Raw genomic sequence first — 25,905 nt, 5'->3', positions numbered from 1 at the left:
AAAGAAAACATGGTCAAATAAAGAGAATGATAACTGCTTTTTTAAAAAAAACAAATTAAACGATACAATGAAAAAGGTATTAAGTTTGATCTTGTGAATTTAAATTGTTAACGCATGTTAAAAGACAGTACTATTTTGAGTGGCTCCCGTTGAGAGGCATGGCCTGAATGTCTCATTCAGTCCAGGATGGCCTTAGTGAGCCTGTGACAGAAGTGACTCTCCAAGCCTGGGAAGAATGCAGCTTCCAGCTTGTCCTCAGAAAATACCAACTGTTAGAGTTCTGAGATGTTGGTGTGGAAGGATGACAGCTTTGAGAACGCCGTACTAGGATGCTGGAAAATCACTTTCAAGATGGTGTCCTGAGCCAATCCTCCCTTCTGACTGGAGAGCCGACGCTGAAGCAAGAGAGGTACTGGCCTACTGAGTCCTCTCTGAGCTGTGACTCACAGGCAGCAAGCTCATGACATTGCTGTACCCCTTTTTATATAAAGGGTCCTTTGGTCCTCTATAGTTCAGGAATGCATGCACACAAATGCGAGCGTGTGTGTGTGTGTGTGTGTGTGTGTGTGTGTGTGTGTGTGTGTCAGCCCAAGTATTTTTTTCTGGCAGACCGCAATTATGCAGATTTCTACAGAACACATCACGTGGGGATGATTGGCTTGGATTTGAAAGAGGTTTTAGTGGAAGAGGAAGACTCCTCAGGGCATCTCCCAGGGGTCATATGACGGATAAACAATTGCTGGCTGGAGGGCTCTTTGGTGACACAGACGCTGTAAGTTGTGCAGGAGACTTTGTGTGGATGTCACCCATGGGTCTGTGAGTCACATTCAACCTGTTTAACAAACAGAGGAGAAAGAGAACAACCATAACCAACAGCAGCAAGACTGTCAACGTGAGTCAGTCAGCTTGGGTAGGCTTTGCTGTGTTGATATTCCCACTACAGGCTTAGGATTAATTAAACATAAGAAATTTCTCCATTTACTTCTCATTATATTGTGGGGAACTACCTCTTTGCATCTGAAGTCATTCTTTGAGATAATAATTATCTTAATAGCCTGCTGTTAATGCAAAGGTATTTTAATAAATTTGTTTACACTTCTGTTAATATAGGAGAAAGCTGTATTGGCCAACCAATCTTGTCCTTATTTCCCAAGACACCTGTTGCCTTTAAGGCTGCTTCATATTTCCTTGTCATTTCCTTTAAGTTTCTGAGACAGAGTCTGGCCACGTAACTCAGGCTGACTTTGAACTCATGGTTATCCTGCCTGAGCTTCCCAGTGTCTGAAGATGCAGGTATCCACTGCTTTACTTAGTCTTTGGGCATTTTCTTAAGTGGGAATTAAGGGACCACCATTGCTAAGCCAAAGCCTAGCTGTGCCTCACAGTATGCAAACCTGAGACTTGTCCCTCTCTGCTCAGAAGGGCCCTTAAGTCTTTTTAATTTTATTTTTACAAGCTTATAACCCCCCTCAGCACTAACTTTATATCTTAAAAAAAAAAACTCAGAACTCAGAACTCAGCACATTAAGAATGATAGTCACACGACTGAAGAAGGTTCACGCTCACGAGAAGTAGCTGGTAATGAATTTTCTTGTCAGAACATAGACTCTGATATGACATTTCTCTCCAGACCCCAGCCTTTTCATTTCGGGACCCAGTGGAGTTTTCTGCTGAGAGAGTGGAGCAGAAACTCAGCCTGGCTCAGCTACAATCTCTCTTCCCAAGGACAGCCGTGTCTTATTCTAGATAGTCAATGCCCCGTGTCGCACCCACACTTCTTTGAGCCTCTGGTGGGGATCTCAACCGTGTAGGAGTGAATGGGTTGATTGATGGAGCATAGGTTGGCCCTAAATTAACTTTTTTGTGTGTTTTTGTTTCAAGGCTCATTTTGAAAATGCGTCGCTGTAGTGGCTCCGCCCCTTTCCCACTTTTCCCAGCTGAAACGCTCCCTTCTGAGAGACCCCAGACACAGCCACTGTGCCCAAAAGCGGCAGCTGGGAGAGATTAGGGAAAGAACCCTGCAGATAAAGGAAGTCAGAGCTAAGCAGTAAGGGAGACAGTTGGGAGATTTAAAGGACACGGCCCCTCGGCAGCTGAGAGGATAGCAGTCTCCAGGGAGATACTGCTCCTGAGATAGGCAGCTGCGTGCTGGCCGCAGAAACGTGCCAGAAGGGATAAGAAAAGCAGCTGCTCTAAAAGCGTGGAAGCCCAGCACTCTGATGCGCCCGGAATTCCACATGGGTGCCGGGAAGACAGCACGTGTCTGCTCCACACTCTCTTCACGTCGGGGCCCTGTGTGCTCTCAGCTCTTCAGATCGGTTTTCTTCCTATGGTACCCCTATTTTAACGGCCACAGACGTGCTCTGATGGCCCGTGCCTTGAACCACACACCTTGGTTACTCTGTTCTGCATTGGTTACTCTGTTACAGCCTGTGGTATTCAGTTCGCGACAGGGTCTCTCATTGGCCTAGGGCTCGCCTCTTAGGGTCAGCAGGCTGCCACCCACCAAGCCCTGGAGATGTCCCTGTCTTCCCATTGCTGGGATTACAAGCACAGGAGACCCTTCCTGGCTCTTTTTCTGTGGGCTCTGCACGGAGCTAAGGCTCTCATGGAGCAAGCTCTTCGCCGGCTAAGCCATCTCCCCAGCCTGACTTGTATTTATTTTCATTTTACTCTCACTAGAATCAACTGCTTTATAGACACTTACCATCATTGATCACAGCGGAGGCATGTTTTCCCAAATTCACAATGGGTTGAGGTCATCCTGACTGAGCAGCTATTGCAATAAATGGTACTGTCAGGAAACAGACGTTGCCAAAGAAACTAAAGAAAAGGATAATGCGCTCCGATTTTTATTAAGTGTTTTAATCATGTATAGAACTTGCCTTGGGCTCTCCAAATTCAGTTTTGAACCCAGGACTGAAGGCTCGTTTATCAAGCTCTCCATAGAATTTCTGACACAGATCCTACGGACACAAGAAAAGCTGGCTGGAACAATCCAGCAGCAGCCATTTTGGTGTCACCCACATCTGGGCTGTCACTCTTGATGGTTCTGCCGTCTTCAGTTCACATTAATCTTTCTCTAAAATGAAGGTGACTTGGGGAGCCTGCTCTGTAGCTTAATGCCCTTAGCATATTTGGTGTCTGTCACAAATGAACACTCAGCGAATCCAGGTACTTCAAGTAAAAGGGAGGAATGGTGGTAAAACAGGACTCAAGTTGACATCTTTTGCAGCCAGCATGTCTTCTGTGATACAGCCATGTGACATCGAATGGCTGTAGAAAGGAGCAGAGAAACCCTCAAGCCAGTGTCTCGGAGAGCGGTGTCATTCTCTTAGTTACCTACAGCCACAGTTACCCTGAGTCCTCCTGGGACTTGAGACTCCTCCTCTTCCCACCCACCCTTTCAGGCTTTTCCAGCGAATGACATCGTCCTGCCAGCCACTGGTTCAACATCGTCAGCTGTGATAGATGATGGCCAAATGGAGCGTTTTAAATCATTACTGATGAAGACGTGATGTGTAGAATTTACATTAGAAGGCTTTTTTATTTTTAGAATGTGGTCCCGATACTTTGGCTCACAGTTCAGGGTATCTCAGTCCATGGTTAATTGGCCCCATGGCTTTGGGGTCCACACAGGGCAGAAGATGATGGTGTTGGGGACATGTGGAGGAGGAGAATGCTAAAGAGGGTCGAAAGGGCATGATCCGCTATGGCCCACACCTTTTGACTAGGCACTATCCTGCATACTTTAACTACCTCCCAATTGTTCATTAACTGTGAAACAATCAGTGTATTAGTCCATCGATTGATTCAGTCAGAGTCCTCATGATGAAATCACTTCCTCTAAGCCCATCAGCTGGCCACCAAGCCTATAGGACATTGCAGATCTAAGGCACAGTGCACGCTATATTGAAATCTGGGCCCTGAGACATCCTGGCACTATAATTTTAGGAGGGCTGCCCACTGCTGCTTCTGTACCCTTGTTTGACTGAGTAATGGGACAGGTTTGCCTTCCAATGGTTTTTATGAGGATCAATCTCAAAAGTCCCAGATGGGCAGCAGGTGTATTCTCATTCCTTACAGCTTTTCTGTGATTTCTGCATGGGACTGTCAACAATAGGTCACTGCTGAGACAGACACAGAGTGTACAAATACAGACATTAAGAGCCCGAGTTTCTCAGTTACAAATGACTTTTTTTGGTATGTGGGTTTTAATGTGTTTGGGCGTGTGTGTGTGTGTGTGTGTGTGTGTGTGTGTATGTGCAGGTACACATTTGTATACCATAACTGTCTGTTTCTAAACCTTTAGGTTAAAAGAAACGTATTCAATTTTTTAAAATCTCTAAGCCTTTGCAAACAGTTCAAGAGCTCAGTTAACTAAGTATAGGATTTTCATATGATCCAGAAATCCTATTTCTGGGTATATAGCCAGAGGAAATGAAGCCAGTATGTTGAAGAGACATTTGCATTTTATGTTCACTGGAGTACAGCTCATACTAGCAAAGATCTGTAATCAGTCTAGCTGTCCATCAGCAAATGAACAGATAAAATGTTGCAAACACACAGAAAGGAATATGCCTCAGCCTTTAAAAAGGAATTTTGTTCTTCTTGATAATATGGTGACCGTAGAAGACATACTCATACTCAAAAGCCAGACAGAGACAGGCACACACTTCCTGATCTCACATCTAAAATGGCCCAATATGTATGAGTGGAGAAGTACAATGGTGTCACTCAGAGGGTATGTGTGTGGGCGTGCAAGCACTCAGTCAAAGAAAGGGAAAGTATAGGCCTAAGAGTGCAGAGTCTTAGACAGGAGGAAGGAAGTCCTGGAAATCTATTGTAGAACTTCGTAGCTTTTTTCCTTTTTTTTTTTTTTTCTGCTAAAACTTTACATGACCTTACGTAAATAGGTGTATGAATTTGGTACACAGTTTACACGTTTACTGACAGGAAATCATGAAGAGGTTTATTCTGAAACTCTTCCTTGGTGTACATATCAGCTTACCATTCGTGGACAATAAAAGCACAGCTTGCCCATTAATGAATGAGTGCTTGCCTCTTTCTATGTAACAATTAAAGCTTGGCGAATACCTATGCTGCTGGACACAGAGCATCTTCAGCGCTTCCTGGAGTTGACTGATGTTCTGATTTCAGGATAGTCGATGCTGAGAACTTTACTTGTGATATATGCATAACACAAACTGGCAGAAGTGTACTTAAGGTTATCCCAGAAACTGTTGGAGATCCTGTCCTGATCCCAGGCCAAAATTCACTTAATTTGAATAAAATTCAAGCCATCAATTCAAGAATTCAAGTAGTGTGTGTGTGTGTGTGTGTGTGTGTGTGTGTACAAGTTTGTGTGACCTCCACCATGCATGTGTGGAGGTCAGAAGAAAACCTCTGGTGTTGGTCATGACTAGTTTGAAGACAGAGACTCTTTTTGTTGTTGATTTCCTTCCTTCCTTCCTTCCTTCCTTCCTTCCTTCCTTCCTTCCTTCCTTCCTTCCTTCCTTCCTTCCTTCCTTCCTGAGACAATCTTTCTAACCCTGACTGGCCTGGAGCTCACTCTGTCACCCAGCCTGCCTCAAACTGACAGAGTTTCCTGCCTCTGCCCCCTGAGTGTAGAGATGAAAGGCGTGCCTTACCACGACCTGCTTCCAAATGGAACATTTTAAGGTCAAACATCCACTCCCAATGCAATCCAAAGACATACTCGTTGGACACTTACATGTAAGGAAGTGAAACAGGAAAACATTGAAAGGTTTTGTTTCCCACAATTAAACCATTATTTTCCTGTAAGAGCAGAAAGCTTTGCGTGTATACTGGTATCCATGACACAAGAGCTTGTGCAGCTGAGGTGTTTCGGCAGTGTTTGTTGGTGGTGTGTGCTTAGCATGAGGAGTGCGGAATTATGAACCAAGACCAGAGTGATGCGATATTACACAACACGAGGGAGCTCTGACAGAGATACCTCAGGTTCGTTACACATTTGAGTGTGAATTAAGGTTCCAGAGTTGGGGGTTTAGAAGCCTTTTACGTTGACAGGTTTTGTTTTGTTTTTTTTTTTTTTCAAACCTTCCATAAAATAAGCTAGATACAGTGGCTCAGTTGTGTGGTGCTGAGGAAGTAGAGACAGGAGAAGTGCTGGTGTTTGCTGGCCAGCCACCCTGGCCTACTTGATGAGCTCCAGGCCATGGAGAGATTCTGTCTCAAAAGAGGAAAGTAGCTCAGTGACACCCCTCAACCCCCATTGTCCAACCCACCCAATACACACTCCATTTCAGCCTCCTTTGCCTACTTTTAGGAGACGTGTCTAAGCATGGTTACCTTCTTTTTCATTACTTTATTTTCTCTTTAGAGACTGGGTCTCATGTATCCCAGGCTGGCCTAGAACTTGCTATGTAATCAAGGGTGACCTTGCATTTCAGACCCTACTACCTCTCTGCTGGCTTGATGTCATTGTTGGTTTGGTTGGTGCTGGGGATTAAGCCCAGGGCCTCCTGCATGCTAGGGCATTTCTTTACCCACTGAGCTGCATCCTCAGTCCCCATTACTTTCTTTGCATTCTTTCCTCTAATTTCAAAGTGCACAGAATTTAGGGCTGGGGCAACGGCTGAGCACCTTAGAGCAACGGTCGTTCTTGCAGAGACCTGGGTTCGATTTCCAGCACCTAAACGGTGTCTTACTACCATCAGTAACCCTGGAGTCAGGGGCATACACCCTCTTCTGACTTCTTTGGGCACCAGGCATGCACTCTGTGCATATACATACATGCAGGCAAACATCCGTACACATAAAATAAATACGTCTGAAAAATGTTGAAACCAAAAATTCCCATAAACAAATACAAAAGCAAGATGTGTACATACCCCTAGGTTCTCCAGGCAGTATCCTGAAGACAGATGGAAGAACCAGGACATTTAAAAAGTGAACAGTCAGAGCTAAGCTGTGTGTTTCCATTTGGCAGGTCATACTTCGCGTTTAAAAGTGTTTTGAGGTCAGTTTCTGATACGTCCCTTTCTGTGGACACACTACTCGGGTGATTAAATGAAATGGAATCAGGGTTTGTATCCAGCCTGTGCTATAATATAAATGGAATTACCACTTCCATTGGTGGAAAAGTAAATGATATGTGGACTCTGCAATCCACCTAAAGCACATTAATAGCTTAGTGGGACATGTTGGTTATAAAAAGGCAATGGCATTTGTCTTCCAGGAGGCGAGTGACAGGAGAGAGGAGAGCTCTGTAGGTGTCATCTCAGGGGATACTGTTTGGTAAGAATTGTCAAAGTCTGCGTAAGAGGACAGAGTGACTTTGTATCAAATCCTATCATTTTTCTTATCTAAAAATACCAAAGGCTGTACACGCATGGTCTCGTTTCTTTCTTCTAATGATTTACAACTGAGACTTCGAAGAAACCCTGAAATTTGGGAGCTGGTGAGATGGTACAGCTGGTAAAGGGGGTTGCCAGGCTTTGACCTAAGGTCAGTCCCTAAAACCCATGTAAGGCGGAAGGAGAGAACTGATTCCACAGAGCTGTTCTCTGGTGTCCATATAGGAACGATGGCACAGGAGCCTACACACACACACACACATACACACACACACAATAATAATAATAATAATAATAATAATAATAATAGTTGTAACTAATATTAAAAATAAATAAATAGATAGATAGATTAAAAAGAAGTGACAACCCCCCCAAATAATAGTAATAATAACTATTATTGTAATTTTTCAACTTCAAATTTTCAACAGACCTATGGAAAAAGCTCAGCATCAGCAATTATGAGGAAAATGCAAATCAGAACCACAGTGACATGTCACCTCTACTCAGTTAAGAATGGCTGTCACCAAAAGGGAAAAAAAAAAAAGGATGAGGAATTATTCCTAGTCAGGAATGTATTTGAGTGGTAGAGTGCTTTCCCATCATGCCTAAGACCGTAAGTTCAATCCCCAGCATTGCAAATGAGTAAGTAAATAAAATGTTGGGTACAGAGAAGAGAGAGCACTTATATACTGTGGTTGGTGGGCTGTGAAATTGTCCTGGTCACTATGGTCACTGGGGTGGAGGTTCCTCACAGAGTTAATGTGAGGACTACCAAGTGATCTAGAGAAGCCAGTATTTCATTTGCCAAGGGAAACTCTCAGTCTTACAGGAGAGAGATACACATTTCTGATTATAACAGCACTGTGCAAAAACAGCCAGCATGTGACGTCAAGTCAACTTCAATCATGACATACATACATGTATATGAACGTGATGGCTGTATGCGTTTATCTCAACACTATCAGCCTCACCAGTAAAGGAAGCCCTGTCACAACAGCCAGGAGGATTCCAGGTGAAGTAAGTCAGACATAAAAGGACAAACAAAATGTGGTCTCATCCACACATGGGATTTAAATTGATGTCACATTAATAGAGGAGAGGATGGTGGTTATGAAAGGCTCTACTGCTTAGCCATAGGCTAGGCTGGGGAGAGGTTGGACAATAGATACAAAATTATATTTACATAGGGGGAATGAATTCTGGTGTTCAATTGCACAGTGGGGTGATTAAAGTTAATAATGTATATTTTCAAAATAGCCTTTGCCATTCAAGTGGTGTACATTCAAAATAGCCTGAGAGAACTTCAACTATTTTCACCACAACAACTGGCAATTTTGCTGAGATTATAGATACGTTCATTACCTTGATTCAATTATAACACTATATACACATGAACAGAACATCCCATTCACCCCATAAATATGAACAATTACAAATATGCCAATTAAAAATAGCAGAACTTTTAAAGCGCTTGTCAGGCAAGTGACTTCACTAATATCACTATTGAACTAAAAATCCCACTCAGAACCGACAACCAAAATGAATCTCTTTTATACAAAGTGCTCAAGCAGAAACAAAGTTAGAATCTCCATGGAAACAACCTGGAACTCTTGAAGGAGAAGCGAGGACAAAAGTAAGCATGAAAACGCACTTATTTATTTATTTATTTTTTGTTCCTCTTCACCTCTGCCCCTTTCAAGCCTCGGGCTGTCATCTTAATGAATGCTTTTAAGACTCCGAAGGAATTAAGAAGAACAACATTTGACAGGAGCGAGGAAGGGACTAAATATAGAGCTTCTGTGAGAGAAATGTATTCTGTAATCTCTGCTGCTCCCGTTCCTTCCCCTAGCTGGTAAGCGCTCTCTCTTTCTCGGTTCCTTTTGTGTGGCTGTTACTGTACAGTTTGGGCGTTGGATTATTTAGCTGTTGTTAGGTTGGGAGGAAATGAAGGTAACAGCATGAAGCACAATTTTGTTTTCCTCAGAAGGGTCGTTTAGGGAGATGTTGAATGCAGTTACCAAACGTTGGGGCAGAAGATGCCTCTTGGCGGGTTGAAGGCTGGCCCAGCATGCACAAAGCCCTGGTTCCATCGCCGGTATTTACAAAACCAGACATGGTGGTGCACACCTGCAACCTCAGCACCCAGGAGGGGGAGGCAGGAGGATCAACAATTTGTGGTTATTGTGGCTATAAAGTGAGCTCATGACCAGTCTGAGCTATCCAACAGAAAACACAAAATAGCAACAAAGCCTAACTTTGTTATTGTCTCAGTCTGACTTTCATTTGCCCAATACTTTCAGACTTCTAAAAGGCTTTCTTATCAGCTAGTCCATCCTATTAGCCCATTTTTTTCTTGTCACTTAACACAACACCACAACTGAGTGTGTTGTAAAGAAATGAGTTTAGCTTTGGTCCATGGTTCTGGTTTAACACAAAGACAGCTCGTATCATGGTGGCTTTCTTGCTGGCAGCCTTTAGGCACTGCAGGGCATCACGCGGTCAGAAAAAGGGAGTTCACAAAAGACTTTAGCAAAGTTGTTTTTACAGCAGGGACACTCTGAAATACGTCATTAACCCCCCAACCCACATGAGTGGGTCACTATTGGTGAACGCAGAGAGAGCATTCTTCTCTTGACGATCACACCTGGACTCAACTCTGAGCATCTCCCAAGGAGAGTTAAATCTCCCTGGGAGTTGAAGAAGAGAGCAGCCATGGCTTTCATCATTGAATCTGCAGAACGCAAGAGTGGGTACCAGTAACTCGCTGCAGCCGAGCATCACCCTGCTGCTAAGCAGTGAAACCAGGACTCATTCCACACCCCAGATCTCAGGCAGGCTGTCCTTTTAAATACCGGTGGCCTTCCGGGCCAATGTAGACATTACATCATTGTATCACTGTCCTTTTTATTAGATATTAATTTTTTTCAGTTCTTTTTAGAAATTTATGCATTAGCATTACAAAGTACCAATCTTCCCCTCATTATTATACATCAGAAAGTAGTCTAAGAAAAATGTACAGCCTCGTTAGAATAGGTAGCGTTCTGGGTTTCCTGAGTCTGGCTACTTTCGATAAGCTTTCCCCGGAACTGTCTGACCTGTTTTTAATCAATAAATCAAATATTACTTCAGGCTCAGCAATAGATGGTTTTGTTGAGGGACAGAAGTGACCTTTCATAAATCTGAAAAATGAAAATTTTTCACTAGTACATCAGCAGCTCAGAAGCAATTCTGCTGGCGGCCGATAGTACCAGCAGCTCCGGGTACCACCTTCCACTGCTGTCTCCATTTTCAATGGAAGTTTGAACTGGAGGCTGGTTATAAAGCGTGGCACTCTTTGTGTATGCTTTTCTGTTGCTTCCAAATAGTGAAAACTCACAGTGTTCAAGATCTGCCGTGGATATAGGAGACATTAGGACCATGAGTTCAACAAACTAGCCACAGTAAAAGGAAAATAACATACACTCTTTAAGATAATCAGTAGACCATCACTCCCTTGGCATTTTAACTCATTGCTTATTTGACAGCGCATTGCAGTGATTGCCCCCATGAATGTCCTCCCTCCGTCTTTGGCTTTGCACTGAGGGAGTGCTCTCTGACACTTACGACTATCACAGGCTGGTGTTTCTGTTCCAGGACTTTATATGAGAAGTCTGAAAATATCACTGAAAAGGGGGGTTAGTAAAAGCAATTTGGAACCTGCGGGGAGGCTAAAGGGGGAAGATCTCAAAAAAGCTACCTCCAGAAAGTGAGCGAAAGGCTAGCTGGGTCCTCCTAGACGGACCTTGTCTGGAAAGTTAGAAGTTGGGACTGGGGATGGACCTCAGTTGGAGTCAAACCCCTGGGCCACATACATCAACTGTGGTGGTGCACGCCCATAACCCCAACACTCAGGAGCTGAAGACAGGAGACCAGAAGTTCAAAGTCATTTTCTATTACATAGCAGCTTTGAGCTGGGACACATGAGAGCCTATCAAAAGTCAAAAAAGGGGTTGCGAATGTAGTTCAATGTCAGCGTGAGGACCCAGGTCCAATTCTAGCACCACAAACAAATAAGCAAGAACAGTTGATCTATCGGCATTTCTAGAAATGCTCCAGCGCCATGTTTACCTGATGCCAGCAGTACTGTCCTGACCCAGGCGAGGACTGCTCACAACCCTCTCCTTCCCAGTCATCACCCGTTCTCAAGGAGATGAATGGTCCCTTCAGATTCAGTTTAAGGGGATGGTGTACTTGCTACACATAGGGCACATATTTAGTGAGATTTACTTTAAAGGTTGGAGAATACAGCCTCCGAGAAAGTTTTATGTTCACAGAAAATGTTTTCCATGGGGCAGGGTTAATCAAACTAGTTTAAGAGAAACAGGGCTGGGGCTGGGAATGTAGATCAGTTGGTAGAGTGCTCGCCCGCCTTCAGGAAGTCCTGGGCTTGGTGGTGTGTGTCCTATTACCAGCACTCGGGAGGTAAAGGTCAAAAGTTCAAGGTCACCCTTGGCTACACGGCAAGTTCACAGTCAGCCTCTTTCAAACCGAGGAAGCGAATTAAAAAGAGAACCATTCTGTTTTCCTCCAGAATTGGAAATAATCAATGCAACAGCAGTTTTTAAAAATTATATTTAATACAAGTGAATAGATTAGAAGATCTGAAACGTTATAAAGCGATGTACACAACAAATAAATAATTTGCACAGGAGAGCCACGTCTCCGTTGCAGACCACTGTCTGGGACGGGAATACTTAAATCCAGTGACAATGGAGAAAGTCCATAAAAATGCTAACCTGTTGTCCCTTGTATGAAGGTCTTCAAGTATAAAAGTCCAATACAGTGTAAAATAGTATTCAATTTAGTTTAAGAGTAAAAATTGCAAGTACCGCACTTTCAGAAGAAAAATATAAAGCAGTATTTTAAAACTACATACACTACAGAAGGAAAGTGAGGAAGTCATGAGTTCCCGATGGATGAGAGCTACCGGGGCAAAACAATCAAAAGAAAGAAGCACAGAGCCAGCAACGTAGCTTGTTAAAAAAAAAAAAAAATCTCAAGACTAAAATAAACTCAGATGTGTTCAGGTAAGAACACCCTCTCGAACAGTGCACATATGAATTTAAATAAATCCAAGCCAACATCTTTAGTTGAATAGGTTAATATTTAATATGCTACATCTGGACCTACTGAATAACTTATGCCATGAGATGAATACATAATTTTACAGTGTCACGTCTAAAGTTCCTTCCTTTAGAGTGCAGCATAGGAAAACTTAAAAATAAATATCTTAAATAGGATTATTATTAAGGCACATTATAAAGTACAAGATCATCAACTGTTGAAGAACTGTAATGTCAAGAACCTTGCTGTCTTAGGTACTGTAGTCACTAATAAATACCTTTAAATAGGACTCTGAAATAGATACGAAAAAAGTGTAAAATTATTTAAAAAGGGGGGAAGAAAATAAAGGTCCTCCAGACGGTCCTGAAGGGTTGAGCATCTGCAAACTCTGCCTGCCTTTACCCATAATCCCCTAGTCCGGACAATAAATAGAAAGAGTAGTGGTGGTGTCGAAAACCTGACCAGCAGATGAAAGTTCCCCCAAGTGAAGCAGCACGGGGAGAGGGGTTAGAATGTGACCAGCGCCTCCCACGAGCACAGGCGACGGACGCTTTGCGGAACTGTGTGCGCTATTGATTGTCTGAGCGGCTGGCGCAGCGTCAATTGCTCCACAAGCCCGCGCGTCCACAGAACAGATGAGAAAATCGCTTTGGTACCTGTCCACCACTGTCCCTGCTGCCACTCTCCTGAAGTGATTGTTCGATGCCCATTTTGGAGATAGCGCGAACACTACCTTCTGCCCTAAGGAAGTCCTGCAGGCCTCGGTGGCCGCCACGGAGGTCGGCCAGCACTTGTGCCGTCTCGGTTGTTTTTAAAAAAGTGTGCCTTTACACATGGTTCAAGCTACAGATCGCTCACTCCGTATTCCCTGGTTCAGCTAGATTCACATAGCGTTTTCTAACTTGGAAAAGGCAGTTTGCTTCCCTGATACTATAAAAAAGAGCAAAAAAATAAAATAAAAACCCCCGATACAAAAGTGAAGTCCCGCTGATAGCTACCCCCTGCCATCGTGTTCTAGCGGCTGTTCTGTGTAACTCAGGCTCTTTGGGATTGACTTCAAACACTGCTCCTCGCCCTCCCATTCTCCCTCTCCACCTGCAGCACTACCCAGAGTACGAAAAAAGGAACACCACTGCTTCACAACAGCTTTGCTCTCTCCCTTTAAAAGCTGTCAGGTCAACGTTAACTTTCTCATTAGCTACGAAGAACTGGGAGAGTGGGGGGGGGGGCGGGGGGGAGAGCAACCCCTTTCCCCCTTCCGACTCTGCTCAGCCTCTGCTGGCCTACTGCATCCGGTCGGTCTGCAGCTGTTGAGGCTGGTACTGGCCAAAGGCTGCTGCGGCTGCAGCTGCCGCGGCCGCGGCCGCAGCCGTCCCAGGCGCAGCAGCGGCCGTGATGGGCTGCTGGACAGCGTAGCTGTAGCCCCCAGCGGTCACATAGCCGGTGGCGGCTGGGGACGCCGCGTAGGGGTACTGCTCGTAGGCCGCAGCCGCCGCAGCCGCCGCGGCCGCGGCCGAGTACTGTGCGTAGGCCGCTCCAGTGTAATCGATGTACGGCGTGGTCGAGGCCGCGGCTGCCGTGGGCTGGACGTGCGGGATGACCACTCCGGGCTGCACAAAAGCCTGCGGGTAGACGTAGTGGGCGGGGATCCTGTCGAGAAACGAGAAACAAAGTCAGGCAGCGGCCCTCTCAGGAGGAGCTCTTCGCCCAGAGATGGAGTCAAACTCAAATTTAGTGGTTGCTATCAACATAGGGTTGCCACGATATCTACGCTTCAGCGGTCCATTTGGTGCTCCCCTGGGAGAGTTCACCAGCAAGGAACCAGAGCGAACGGCATTCTCCCCGTTAGAATTTGCGCCCGTGACTTCGAACCAGGCAGGATCATGCCCGCCAAGTTTGGTTAAGTGAATCATGATTCGCCAGGGCTGTGCGTGGAGGAGTGATCGAGCAGGGACTGGAAAACTGGTACAGAGATATGTCTATCAAATAGAAGGCTTCATGCCAGGAACCCAGGCCTCAGAGCTTGTCTGAGATTCCATGGCTCTGCGGGGGTGGGGTGGGGTGGGGGGTGACAGCCGGGCTGTTAAGGAGAGGAGGGACTCGCGGTGCTGTTTATCGTGGCAACCCTATTTGAAATCGCTAGGCAGACTCAGCACACATTAATCTCTCGGCAACCTCAGTCACCCTGATTAAAAATCATGATTACGAAAGAAGCAGGCGACAAAATAAGATAAATTAAAAAAAAACAAAACAAAAATAAAAACAAAAAACAACAACAACAAAAAATCAACCCAAACCAGGAGTTTCAAAGTTCACAAGTGTGGTAAACACAGCAGTCACACTCCTCAAATGACAGTAGTGCAGTTCACAACAGGCCGTTGTGGGAAGCCACCAAAATGCTAGCAACCGCCCGGCAGTGATTCTCAGAGGTGTGTGGCACACTTGCACTCTCGTTTACTTGTATATCTATATACACATATTTTTCCATAAGGACAGAACAGTCGATCAAACCTGTTTGGCTATCAGGCAGCTGAGGCGCAGCCAGCTTGCTTGTTTCTATGCAAGACAGACAGAAACGGGCCGGGGTGACGAGGCTGATGGGGAAGTTAGGGGCAGGAAAATACAACCAAATGTCTCGGAACCTGATAGAGACTTAAAAGATACACATCGTCAGGCAACGCTCACTCTGCACGTCCGCTGACTCCTACGCTAGCCTCCGTAGCGGAAGAGCTTGGCTTATTAAACCCATTTGCCTTCAGTCTGCCCATTGGTTAACGTGTTGCACGGTTCAGCCGGATGGTGATGGGTTATCCAGGAAAGAGCTAAGAACCCGAAAGAAAACCAAGCACCATTTTGATTTGCTGCGTTCCCACCCCGAGTACAGGACGGGCCAGTGGCCCTCCCTTAAAAGTTGGTTAAAAAAAGAATCACAAGAGGTTTGTTTACAGAACCCCGGGTTGCAGCTGTCACTCTTGCGACTCATTACCGCCCACTTACAGAGTGCTACCTCAAGTATCTGACTCTTGGCTTTGTCTTTCTTTATACGGATCTCCTTCACAACCCCCTATCTTTCTAAAAATAGAACACAGGCATGCTATCTGGCTGTCGACAAGACCAACTTGTTAGTGGCACAAACACAAATAGTTATCTCCAAATTTTAAGGAACTTGACACAAAACATCACATTCAGGCTTTTCAAAAACACAAGATTTTCTTTCTTTCTTTCTTTCTTTCTTTCTTTCTTTCTTTCTTTCTTTCCTTCTTTCTTTCTCTCTTCCCTCTTCAGAATTCTACTGGAAGCACTTGTGAAGAATATCCATGGAAAAGATAATGTATCCGAGAGGGCGGTGAACTCTGTCCCCGTGTGATAAAAATACATTTAATTTTTACTAGAATCGTAGCTCTTTCCCAGTGCCAGTGGCTACCGTGTCGTCAAGTGTTTCTGAGGACACTTAGAGATGTTCTTAACTGCGTGTCGGAAGCCAGGCGCAGCGGCGTGGCCGTGCACACTCCCAGAACTCCGTGTCAGGTCAGGTGACGGGCTCAGGTCAGGTCTGGTGACAGGTGGGACTGTATTAACGCGCTGTCCCCAGAGCTGATCGGCCCGCAATGTGCAGACGCAGCTAAGAGAGTTTCCTCTCCTGCCAGTCTACATGCGGTGATGGACAGTGGAGGCTGCAGCTGGGCTATTTTTGATCCTGTCATGCGACAAGGGTTTCCAGCGGATAAAATGTCTTTATAAGGCCAACGTGAAGCTTCTATCAGCTGCAGAGGCCAGCCAGTCTGAACCTCACTGATACGGAGACATTAACCCTTGGTGTCCTCCCAGTGCTCTGATGACAGCACAGTGTCTGAAGGGTTTGTGTTTTCAAATAATGAAGTAGCTCAAAGGAGGTTTACTCTTAACCTCCACCCTAACGCGCCCCCCCCCACAAAGAAGACAGGTTAAAGCGTGTGTGTGTGTGTGAAGAATGTGCTAAGACAGAGAAAGGATTGCTTCAAGAGTGACTGTCTCTGTACTCATGTTAATGGCTACTTCTGATTTGGACGGAGCCACCCGATGAGAATGATCTTTCTGTAAGGTCAGATTCCTACAGGAAGGCTGGCAAGGGCAAGGAAGACGTCTGAATGGCAAATGAAGACCTGTGGCCTTTAAAAGATGATGGAAAAGGGGAGGCCAGAGGAGCCCAGAGAGCCATGTCTCAGAGGACCCTGGAGAGAACCCCATGTCTCAGTTCAGGGAGAAAGCAGCAGAGGGCTGAAGGGTGTGCTGGGAGTTCTTTTCAGCAGTCTAATGAACTCAGTAAGACAATTTGGGAAGGCCCCTCCCACCAGAATTCTACCGAGCTCCGGCCCCCTTAGTTCACACTGAGCAGCAACAAAGCTCGAGAGCCAAGGGAACACCCCTGGTGATTAAACAAAGTTGACTGCATTTTCCTTCTCTCTCCGTTTCTTTAGGTCCCCCTGACACTGATCTGTGATTCCTCTCCCTTCCCTTCCCTTCCCTTTCTTTTTTCTTTTCTAAGACATGGTCTCTCTGCGTAGCCTTCCCCAGGAGGACTTCAAATTCATGATCATCCTGCCTCAGCCCCCAGAGTTCTGGGGTCCAGGAGTGCACCACCGCTCCAGGCTAGTCTCTGTGGCTTTCCAAGCAGTAAGCTGGCTGTTCTCACGTATGTGCAGACCAGCGACCCAAGTCGTCATTTCATCCATTTGCTCCTAGGAGTCACTGAGCCCTAAAACCCCACCAAATCATTTCCTAAATCTCATCGTTTGGGGTCTTTTGTACATCTGTCTCCAAAACACCTTTTTAGAATCTTTTTAAACTTCTCTTTGGACCCAGGTCTGTAGAATATCTTACTATTTCCTGGCCATGCCACCGATCGCTGGGTCCCACTTCCGCATGTGTAATCCATTCCTCACCCAGGAGGCCAATCTTCCCCCCGCCTCACCTCCCCCATCCACCCTAGCTCTAGTCCTCTGTGCCCAAGAACCTTTGGAAGTCTACTTTCCCTTTTTCTCTTGCATTGTTCCTTTGTGAAAGAGTTCGAAGTTTCCCAGCCCAGAGCTGCACTACACTAAATAAACTTCTCTATGAGAGGAGCCTCCAGTGGTTAGTACAGCAGGTGCTTAATAAAACAGTCCCTCATCTTCACCTTCCTTAGAAGATCTAGCTCATCTTCTTTGGAAAGCCTTCCTTGAGGCCCACTGATCCGCTGTCTCTCTCCTTCTGGCTGAGGCCCTTCCCGCACTGATTATTTTATTACTAGGTGATGAGAAAGCTACATTATGCTTCTTTTTTTTCTGGCTGCATCTTGACATCAGGGAATGGACACAGCTTCCAAGGTGAAGCAGACCACAACTCCGAACTCGGAATCACACTCTTAACCCACCCACTGGTTCTGTGACCAGGGGAGGTTAATTAACCTGTCTGTACTTGTTCTGTTTGCTCCCAAGGAAGACCCTTAACAGTGTCCTTTTTTACAAATGCTTATAAGAAGAACTAAATGGTAAAATGTCTGTGGGCCTCTGTCAGTTCTATGCACACAGTACGCCGGATGACCACTTCCATGGTACAGCGAGGCGCTAACAACCGGGCTCATTGAACGCTTCATTGTGCAGTTAGCCTGGTGTAGGCTACTCCTTAAATTTCTTCTCACAGACCTGCAGCAAAGATGTGATGAGGAAACACTTCCTTCAGAGACCACTAAGACTCTCATCAAGCCCACAAGTCCTTCTGCATCTGCCCTCTGCCAAGTCAGAAGTTCTTTTGGCCAATGTGTTTGTCTTTAAAGACCTTAGGTAACCCAGGGGCCATTTAAGGACCTCAGAAAACTAATAGTCTCCTCACTAACCTTCCAAAACAAGTGAAAACTTAAAGATTCTCAAGCTCACTTCCAGGCAGGCCTAAAACAAGAACATATGACATTCAAACAGAGTTTAGGGTGACCAGTGTGATTTGTTGGCTACGGACTTGGGATCAGGGCAGTGCTGAGAACCACTTTAAAAAAAGAAAGAAAAGAAAAGAAAGAGAAACCTTACTTGGCCTACCTGGAATGCTATCTGTTTCTAACCTCAAGTTCAATTTGAATCTCAAGTTCAAACAATTTATGCACACAGCAACAATCACCATTCATCACAAAGACAGTCCTTATCAGTAGAGATGAAGAACAAAAGGTTACTATAAAAACATGTGTGATTTAAAATGTCTGCGCAATAGCATCATCTCATCTTCTTTGCATTGCTTTCTTCCTCAAGGACCGAGGACTATCACAGCCAGGCCAGATTACTCCACTGGCTTTCCAGTGCACTGTAGTTTCTCTACATGCTGAGCCTCTGCGTGTAGCCTCCCTGCTTGTTTACCCCACCACACACCTTGTAGACAGGCCCGGCGCCCCCATCCAGTTCAGGTCTACTCCCCTCCTCACAGCTTGTCCAGTTCTCCCAATCCATGGGTTTTCTTGTGATTCTGAATTCCTCTCAAACTTGAAACAGTGCCGAGCCATTTATCAATGAGCAATTCTGAGCTGCTCTGCCATCTTCTTTCTTCCTTGCAATGAACATGCAACTTTGTTTTCTACAAAGTGGTTGAACTAGGAACAGTTGTTGATTGATTTGGTTTTACACTCTTTCAAGATGATCCCTGGGAGGTTACGACTAAGCCCACGATTCCACCTTCAGATGTATGTTTTCTTCCATAGTCCCACCTTCACTTATAATCTACACTAGTGAAATATCAGCAGAGGGAGAAGAGAGGGGAAGGGAGGGAAGAGAAGGAGGGAAGGAGGGAGCGGGACTGGGAGAGAATGCTTGGTCCAATCAACTCATCCCTCCCTCGTTGTCCAAATCCAAGTTGGCTTGGAAGGGCTTTAGTACATAGCTATACTTAATTGTAGCTTTTTCAAAAGCTGTAGATGGCTCTAAGAGTGACTATCTAATAGATTAAAATAACAAGAGGGTAATAAAAAGTGTCTATCAAAATATAGCTTCCTTCTTCCAAGTCAACTTACTACTTACTTTTGGGCTAGCCTATATTAGGAGATGCTTATGGTAGGCTTCTACCTGTGAAGACAGATTCTAGCCTTCAAGGTGACAGATGGGAATCTTTGGGTACTAAGCCGGATAACAATAAAATTCTTCAAACAGCTTGGATGTTAAAAAAGAATGAGAATTACAAGACTATCAGTCAGGCAGAAGATGGAGGAAACAGACTCTAGTATTCAGGATAAACTGATGGGGGCCTCCCTCCCGGGTCGTGTTTAATATAAAGGAGCTGGGGGACCTCAGGAGCTGGTAATAACAGGACCCAGAGAAAGCACAAATGTGAGCAGACTGTTCCCCTGTTAAATCTGGAAGGACGGAGTTAGTACTGTGCTACTCAAAACAAAAACCAAACGAAATTAAGGAGGGAAAAGGAAGGCCAGACTGGTGACTGTTAATGAGATCTGAATAGAGCTGCCGAACCTTTACCAGAAGGCCAGGAAGTGAACATACATTGCAAAAGAAAGCCCGTTCCCAGAAAACAGAGACTTACAACATGCAAGCAGTGAATCTGTATTCTTACTGAGAGAAATCACACGATTTAGCACTCACTACAAAAATGTTAAGTGGAAGTCACAGGCTTAATAGCTTAAAAGCAGGAAGGGGGAAAAAAGGCCCTTTGCTTCCCATGGCAAAGTCAGAAGTCAACACTGCTCACCACCACCACCAAAATCAAACAGCAAAGAGCCCCTTCCCCAAGGAAAAGAAAACACTCACTACAGCTCTGTTCAATTAAGTCAAAGCACACAGTTTAGCTATCAACACCACTTCATTACTGTAACAAAATAAAATAAAGCACACGGAGGGCTATGGACTATAGTGAAAAAAATAAAAACAACACCACCAACATCCATGCATGGTTAATCACCATCTGAGCTTGTGTCTGAGTCTACTGGTTACAGAGTTTAATTCCAAACAGAACTAGTCCACCTCTTATCATCGCATCCTTCTCATCAGTTAGCTTAACTGTATAGGAGCCCTGTCAGGTTAGAAAGAGATAAATAACATTGAGTCAAGCTGAGCAGCAGCAATGGCGATGGGACACATGTCTTGTGCACAAGTCATACCTGGTATTTTGGGGGTTTTGTTTTGTTTTGTTTTGTTTAATCATAAGCCCAACATTTGGCTGGTTTGGAGACTGCATACTTGGTCAGATAACTTGACTCATCTAAAAATATTTATAGTATCAGCATTAAAAAATACATAAGCATATATAAATATGCAAAACCCGGAACGTTCTGTGACATATCGACCTTGTCTGCTCACAAAGAGTCAGGGAAACAAATGGTGGCCATGTGGAAACTTTGGAGGATTTGGTGGATTGACTTACCCGAAGGGTCTTTGTATAAGGGCCGGGTGAAGCTGTTGAACGCCAAAGGCAAAACCTAGCAATAAAACACACCACATTTTCCATTTGTGCACCGTTAGGGACTTACTATTTCTGGACAGAAGATGCAATAATAATTTCTGATTAAAAAGAACCACTCCTGTGATACTCTAAGGTATACACAGACATGGTCTTTATATATGAAAAGTCTATCTGTTTCATAATTGTTATCATTCATCCTAAATAAAAGTTTGAATAGACTAAGATTAGAAAACTTAAAAAAAATCCTATATAGTTAACAGACATTAAAAAAAAAAAGATTTAAAAAAATTTAGGCCAGAGAAAACTGCTAATGAGGGAAACTCTCGAGCAACAATGAGGTTAAATTCACAAATATTCCTATAGTTCCAACCCATGAGCAAAACAGAAAAAGCAAAGAAAAAAAAAAGTCTTTGCAATTTGTAACGTTCTCGACTGCCTTGGAAGAATTTTACAGCTTACAGTACTAAAATTTCACAAAAACAAATTCCCCCATCATTCTCTTGAGAACAGATGTTTTAGAGAGACACCGTTTTCAATGTCTGTGGGTATTTCTCTGTGTATTCCCTTGCTGTTAGCCAGCCGGGTTCCTGAACTGAAATGTCAACCTCTTTTTAACCTCAGGAAAGGCTGAGCAAAGAGCACATGACTTAGTCAGCCTAGTTGCTTGTCCAGGGAATTGAAGACATTCCCTCAATGGTCAGGTGAGTTATTTTCAACAAATATAAAAAACGGTACCAAGTAATACAACAGGCCAATATTTTCACATAGGCAGAGAGAGGTACGTCCCATTGTCAACCAGCAGCTATGAGGATTTCAGTAAATTTTTTCTTATCCCCAAGGAAATATCATTTAAAGAAGAACACGTAACCCACGAATGTGAAGTCTTCCTATGTGTAAGTATTTGATTGCTAGTGTCTGTGACTTTATGGGAAAAGACATGTAACGCCCCTCTTGGGTCAGGGTTCGAGTCATGGAGTCGCTGGCCTAGACCACTCTAAAAAGGAAGGCCCGCTGGCTGGAGATGACAAGGGCCAAACAGTTTACCTTTTTAGCTACAAGTGGCTAGTAAAAATTGGACAACTGAAAGCAGCCAGAAATACTCATCATCATATGGGAAACGCATGAATTAACTTTTGAGCGCATGCCACCTGGACCCTAAGGTCTATTTTTGCACACGGATACATTTCAAGTACCCAGTGGCACACTTACAGCGCTCATGTATCTTTAATGCCTTGGTGAAATAATCAGCAGGCACTCAAGTTTTACTGAACACTACGACAGAATTGACAGAATTTTCAGGAAGCTTGCTGGGCTGGGGATGGCGGTGGGACCCTCCTACTGCTGGGTGGAGAACGGGGAGGGGGAGAGGAGGGCATAGCTCACCTGGCTGCATGATTCTTGGTTTTGCTCCCAAGTATGCCAGGTTCACATTGGCCTTCCTACCATCAATGATGGGGTTGGGATCCTTGCAGGCCCTTTCAGCAGCAGCCCGGTCAGCCATGGTGACCTTAGCAACATACACAGACATACACACAAAGCCCTCAGTTAACCCCTGAAGGAAAAATACTGAAGTCACTGAGCTGCCTTTCTTTCCTTTCCTTTCTGATGGGGGGCTGGGGGGGCTTGAGAGATTGGGATATTAACCCTTCATTCTCTGCTTAAAAAAAATAAGCAGGAAGAAGAAAGGCATGAAGAACTCCTCTGCTCCGGACCAAAGTCCTGAGGGTGCTAGTGTGGGGCTTAACAGAGATCTGGAAACCACAATTCTGAAATCGCCTGTAGATTTACCTCGTTGCAAATGTCCCCTCTAGGTCCCCAGCCAGGGCCCCAGAGGCGCTGTGGGCTTTAAACAAAGTCCAGCCCCAAACCAGCCAGTTGCTCCAACAGGCAAGGACTCCCCAGCAACAACAGCGATTGTCCTGCTCGGAGCTCCTGGCTCTCTGGACAGCTGAATTTGCCCCTTTAAATCTCCAGGAAGCTTAATGTGCTGTTTCAGTTAGGCAAACAGCCAGAGGGGCAGCTTTTCCTTTTCTCTTTAGAATCTACCTTTGCAATTTAAAAAGTGGGAGTCACACACACACACACACACACACACACACACACACGCACACACGCGCGCGCGCGCGCGCACACACACACACACACACACACGCACGCACACACGCACACACTCACACAGAGACAGTCTTTCGTCTTTCGGTTTTCTAAACAAAGCACCAGCGCACTTAACAACCAGCCTCCTCTTTTCCCACCCTCCCAGCTCTCTGCATCCCAGATCTGGTCCTCCTTTCCCAAGCTTTGGGACCACCGAAAGAGCATCCCCTCAGGTCCTCTCGGAACCCCGCGAGGCAGGCCCGGACCCCTGCTCCCCGAAGCTTAAAGTTTCAGCTCAGCTCCGAGCGGAGGGGGCGTCCCGCGAGGTCCCACAGAGCCACCCCCGCCCCCAGCTCTGACTCCCGAGGGCCTGGGGCCACGCGCTCCCCCCTGGCCTGCCTTCGAGCGGAGCCGGGACCTCTCTGAGTTGCCATCCCCCACCCCCACCCCCCCACCCCCGACCCTGAGCCCTCCCTCCGCGTAACTTACAAATCCGTAGCCCCGGGACTTGCCGGTCTGCCGGTCGGTGATGACCACCGCCTCCTCGATGTCTCCGAAGACCTCAAAGTACTTGCGCAGGCTGGCGTCGGTGGTGTGGTAGGGCAGCCCTCCCACGAAGATCTTGGTGTACGTCGTGTCCTTCTGGGTCGTGTGCATCTTCGCGCCCGCCCCGCGGCTCGGGCTCCGGCTCCGGCTGCGGCTGCGGCTGCGCCCGGTCCTCGGGCTCCGCGTCTCCCGCAGCGCGCGGCGGCCGCCGGGGGCCGAGGGCGCACGCGGGGGCGAGGGCGCGGCGTGGGCGCTCGGCGCGCGGCTTCCCGAGTGGCCCGCGGCCCCCGACACTCGCCCGGGCGCTCGGCTCCGGTCCCCACGTCCGCTCACTGTCCAGACCCTCCCTATCGCCCCGGTAACCAGCTCTGCAGCCGTGGACTGCGCGAGCCTTTTGCACTCACCCCGCGTGGAAGTAAAAAAAAAAAAAAAAATTCTTTTTTTTTTCTAATGCAAAGAGGAGGGTGGTGGTCTCTTGAGTCCAGAAGAGGTAGATGTTTCTTTCTCAGGAAAAAAAAAAAAAAAAAAAAAAAAGATCGGCGGCTGGAGTAGGAGGGGGGTTGGCTCGGAGGCCACCGCGTCCCGGGGTCGCGGAGGTGGCAGCTGGGGGCGCGGTGCTGGGCCCGGCTGGAGCTGGGGACCGTCCCTCCTGCCTGGGAGCTGCCGGACCAGTGCGGACAGAGGACCGCTCTCCACCCCTCTGCTCCCCTCCCTCGCGGCCCGGGGGTCGACGCCCGGCTGGGGAGGGGGCGGGCCGGACGCTCGCGATTGGCCGGGACAGCACCTGGGGCGCCCGGCGCCGCCGCCCCCCAGCTGTTGGGAACAGCTGCTTCTCTGGGCGCGCGCGCGGCGTGGCGCGGCGCTGGGTCGCCTGGCTGGGGCTCCGGCGCTGTTGCCGGGGCAGAGTTGGAAATGGCTGGAGGCGGCTTGGCTCTGCCGTTGCCTGCTCCTGCCGGTCAAAGTCGCGGAGACCCCGGGCGACTCCGACAGGGACCCGGGGCGCTCTGAGTACACGCCCGGAAGGGGAGCTGCTCGGCTCTCCGAATCGGACTGAGGGAGCTCTGTGCGGCTAGGCCTAGGTGGCACTGCCAGTTGACTTGAGAGTCCCCCGGGCCCTGGGGCGGTTTGTGGAGAGGCCAGTCCCCTCCCAAACACCTGGGGCCAAGAAGATCTGCCTCCCCTAGGGGTCTGGACCGTGAGAAGAGCCCTCAAGTTTTCATGGCCTCCAAACCAAGAGGTGCGCGCTGTGGTGTGGTGTAGAACAATAACAATAATAATACCCCACCCCAACATTTGGGTGTGCTTGAGGAAAAATATTAGCTCTAATGGCTTACAGCCAGCAAAGGGTGCCTGTGTCCATCAGGCTCTGCCTTCTACTTCCGAGGACCATGAATTAGGACTGTACCTCCCACAACCATCAAATCCGTGCTTCCTGCCTAACTTATTCAGAAAGCTGGTTACAGGCGTCTCGTCATAAGTCACTCCCACCTCTGCCTCTTTTTCTAAGTAAAGAATTTATTTCCTTCTACTTGAATTACAAAACGTTTAGTGGATTGACCTCATTTATTTATCCGGATATAATTGTAAAGAGTTTGATTTCTTTAAAAAAAAAAAAAAAGGAAAAGAAAAGAAGAGAGAAGAACCCAAGCTGTTACATAACGACTGGTTTCTACCAGCAAATCTGAAGGCAGAATACATTAAATGTAGCATATATTTATTAATTTAAGCCAGCTAGTTGCCACTTCTTTTGCTCAATAGGGCTTTTAATTAACGAAGCTTTGAAATCAGTCATATTTGAGGGTTAGAATAAAATAATACTTTTTTTCTTTTTCCTTTTGAGACAGGGTCTCATGTATCCCTGGCTGATCTTAAACTTCCTGTGTATCAATCACTAGGATAACTTTGAACTCCTGCCTCCCAGTCCTGAACGCTGGTCGCTTCTCTGGGCTCATGCGATGCTTCAGGAAGGAATGCAGGGCTTCCTGCCTGCCAGGCAAGCACTCTGCCAATTGAGCTACAATCCCTAGGCCCCTGATGGAAGTATTTAATGTGAAGGGAACATTCCAGCCTCTGCTCTCACTACACGCTTTCTGCTTAAGCGGTTTTTGCTTGGAGAGGGCACCGCAGTCCCAACGCTGCCGTGTTGAAATAAAATGGGCCCCTTTTATTTCCTTTTAAACAGGTCTGTGCGTTATCTGATAGAGTCCCGCAGACATACAGCAGTTACTTTCCAGGGCACCCTAGCTGTCAACCAGAGACGATGAGGAATGTGGTGTTTGCCAAGGTGAATGGGAATTACTAGCAAATATTCTGGCAGGAAATCTTCAGTTCATCTTGCTGATTTCCACAGGAGGTTGACTGAGGTGATCAGGTTCGGTTTGAACCCCCAGTGAGAGATAAGAAAGACTGTGAA

The 25,905-nt window shown here is 46.2% G+C and overlaps 1 protein-coding gene across 1 annotated transcript; it reads right to left on the bottom strand.

The window, feature by feature from the left end:
• Positions 1-12,359: 12,359 nt before the first annotated feature.
• Positions 12,360-24,426, bottom strand: Rbm24 (RNA binding motif protein 24). The gene is made up of 4 exons (XM_021642829.2): positions 23,436-24,426; positions 22,236-22,359; positions 20,814-20,868; positions 12,360-14,093 (listed from the first exon to the last, which is right to left on the bottom strand). The coding sequence occupies exons 1-4, from the start codon at positions 23,601-23,603 to the stop codon at positions 13,727-13,729; spliced, it is 714 nt and encodes a 237-aa protein (XP_021498504.1). The 5' UTR covers positions 23,604-24,426; the 3' UTR covers positions 12,360-13,726.
• Between the last annotated feature and the right edge of the window lie 1,479 nt (positions 24,427-25,905).

This window comes from Meriones unguiculatus, chromosome 19 (genome assembly GCF_030254825.1).
Source record: "Meriones unguiculatus strain TT.TT164.6M chromosome 19, Bangor_MerUng_6.1, whole genome shotgun sequence".
In the NCBI taxonomy this organism is placed as follows: Eukaryota; Metazoa; Chordata; class Mammalia; order Rodentia; family Muridae; genus Meriones; species Meriones unguiculatus.
Note: the sequence above shows the minus strand (reverse complement) of the source record. Positions and strands in the feature narration are given on the sequence as shown.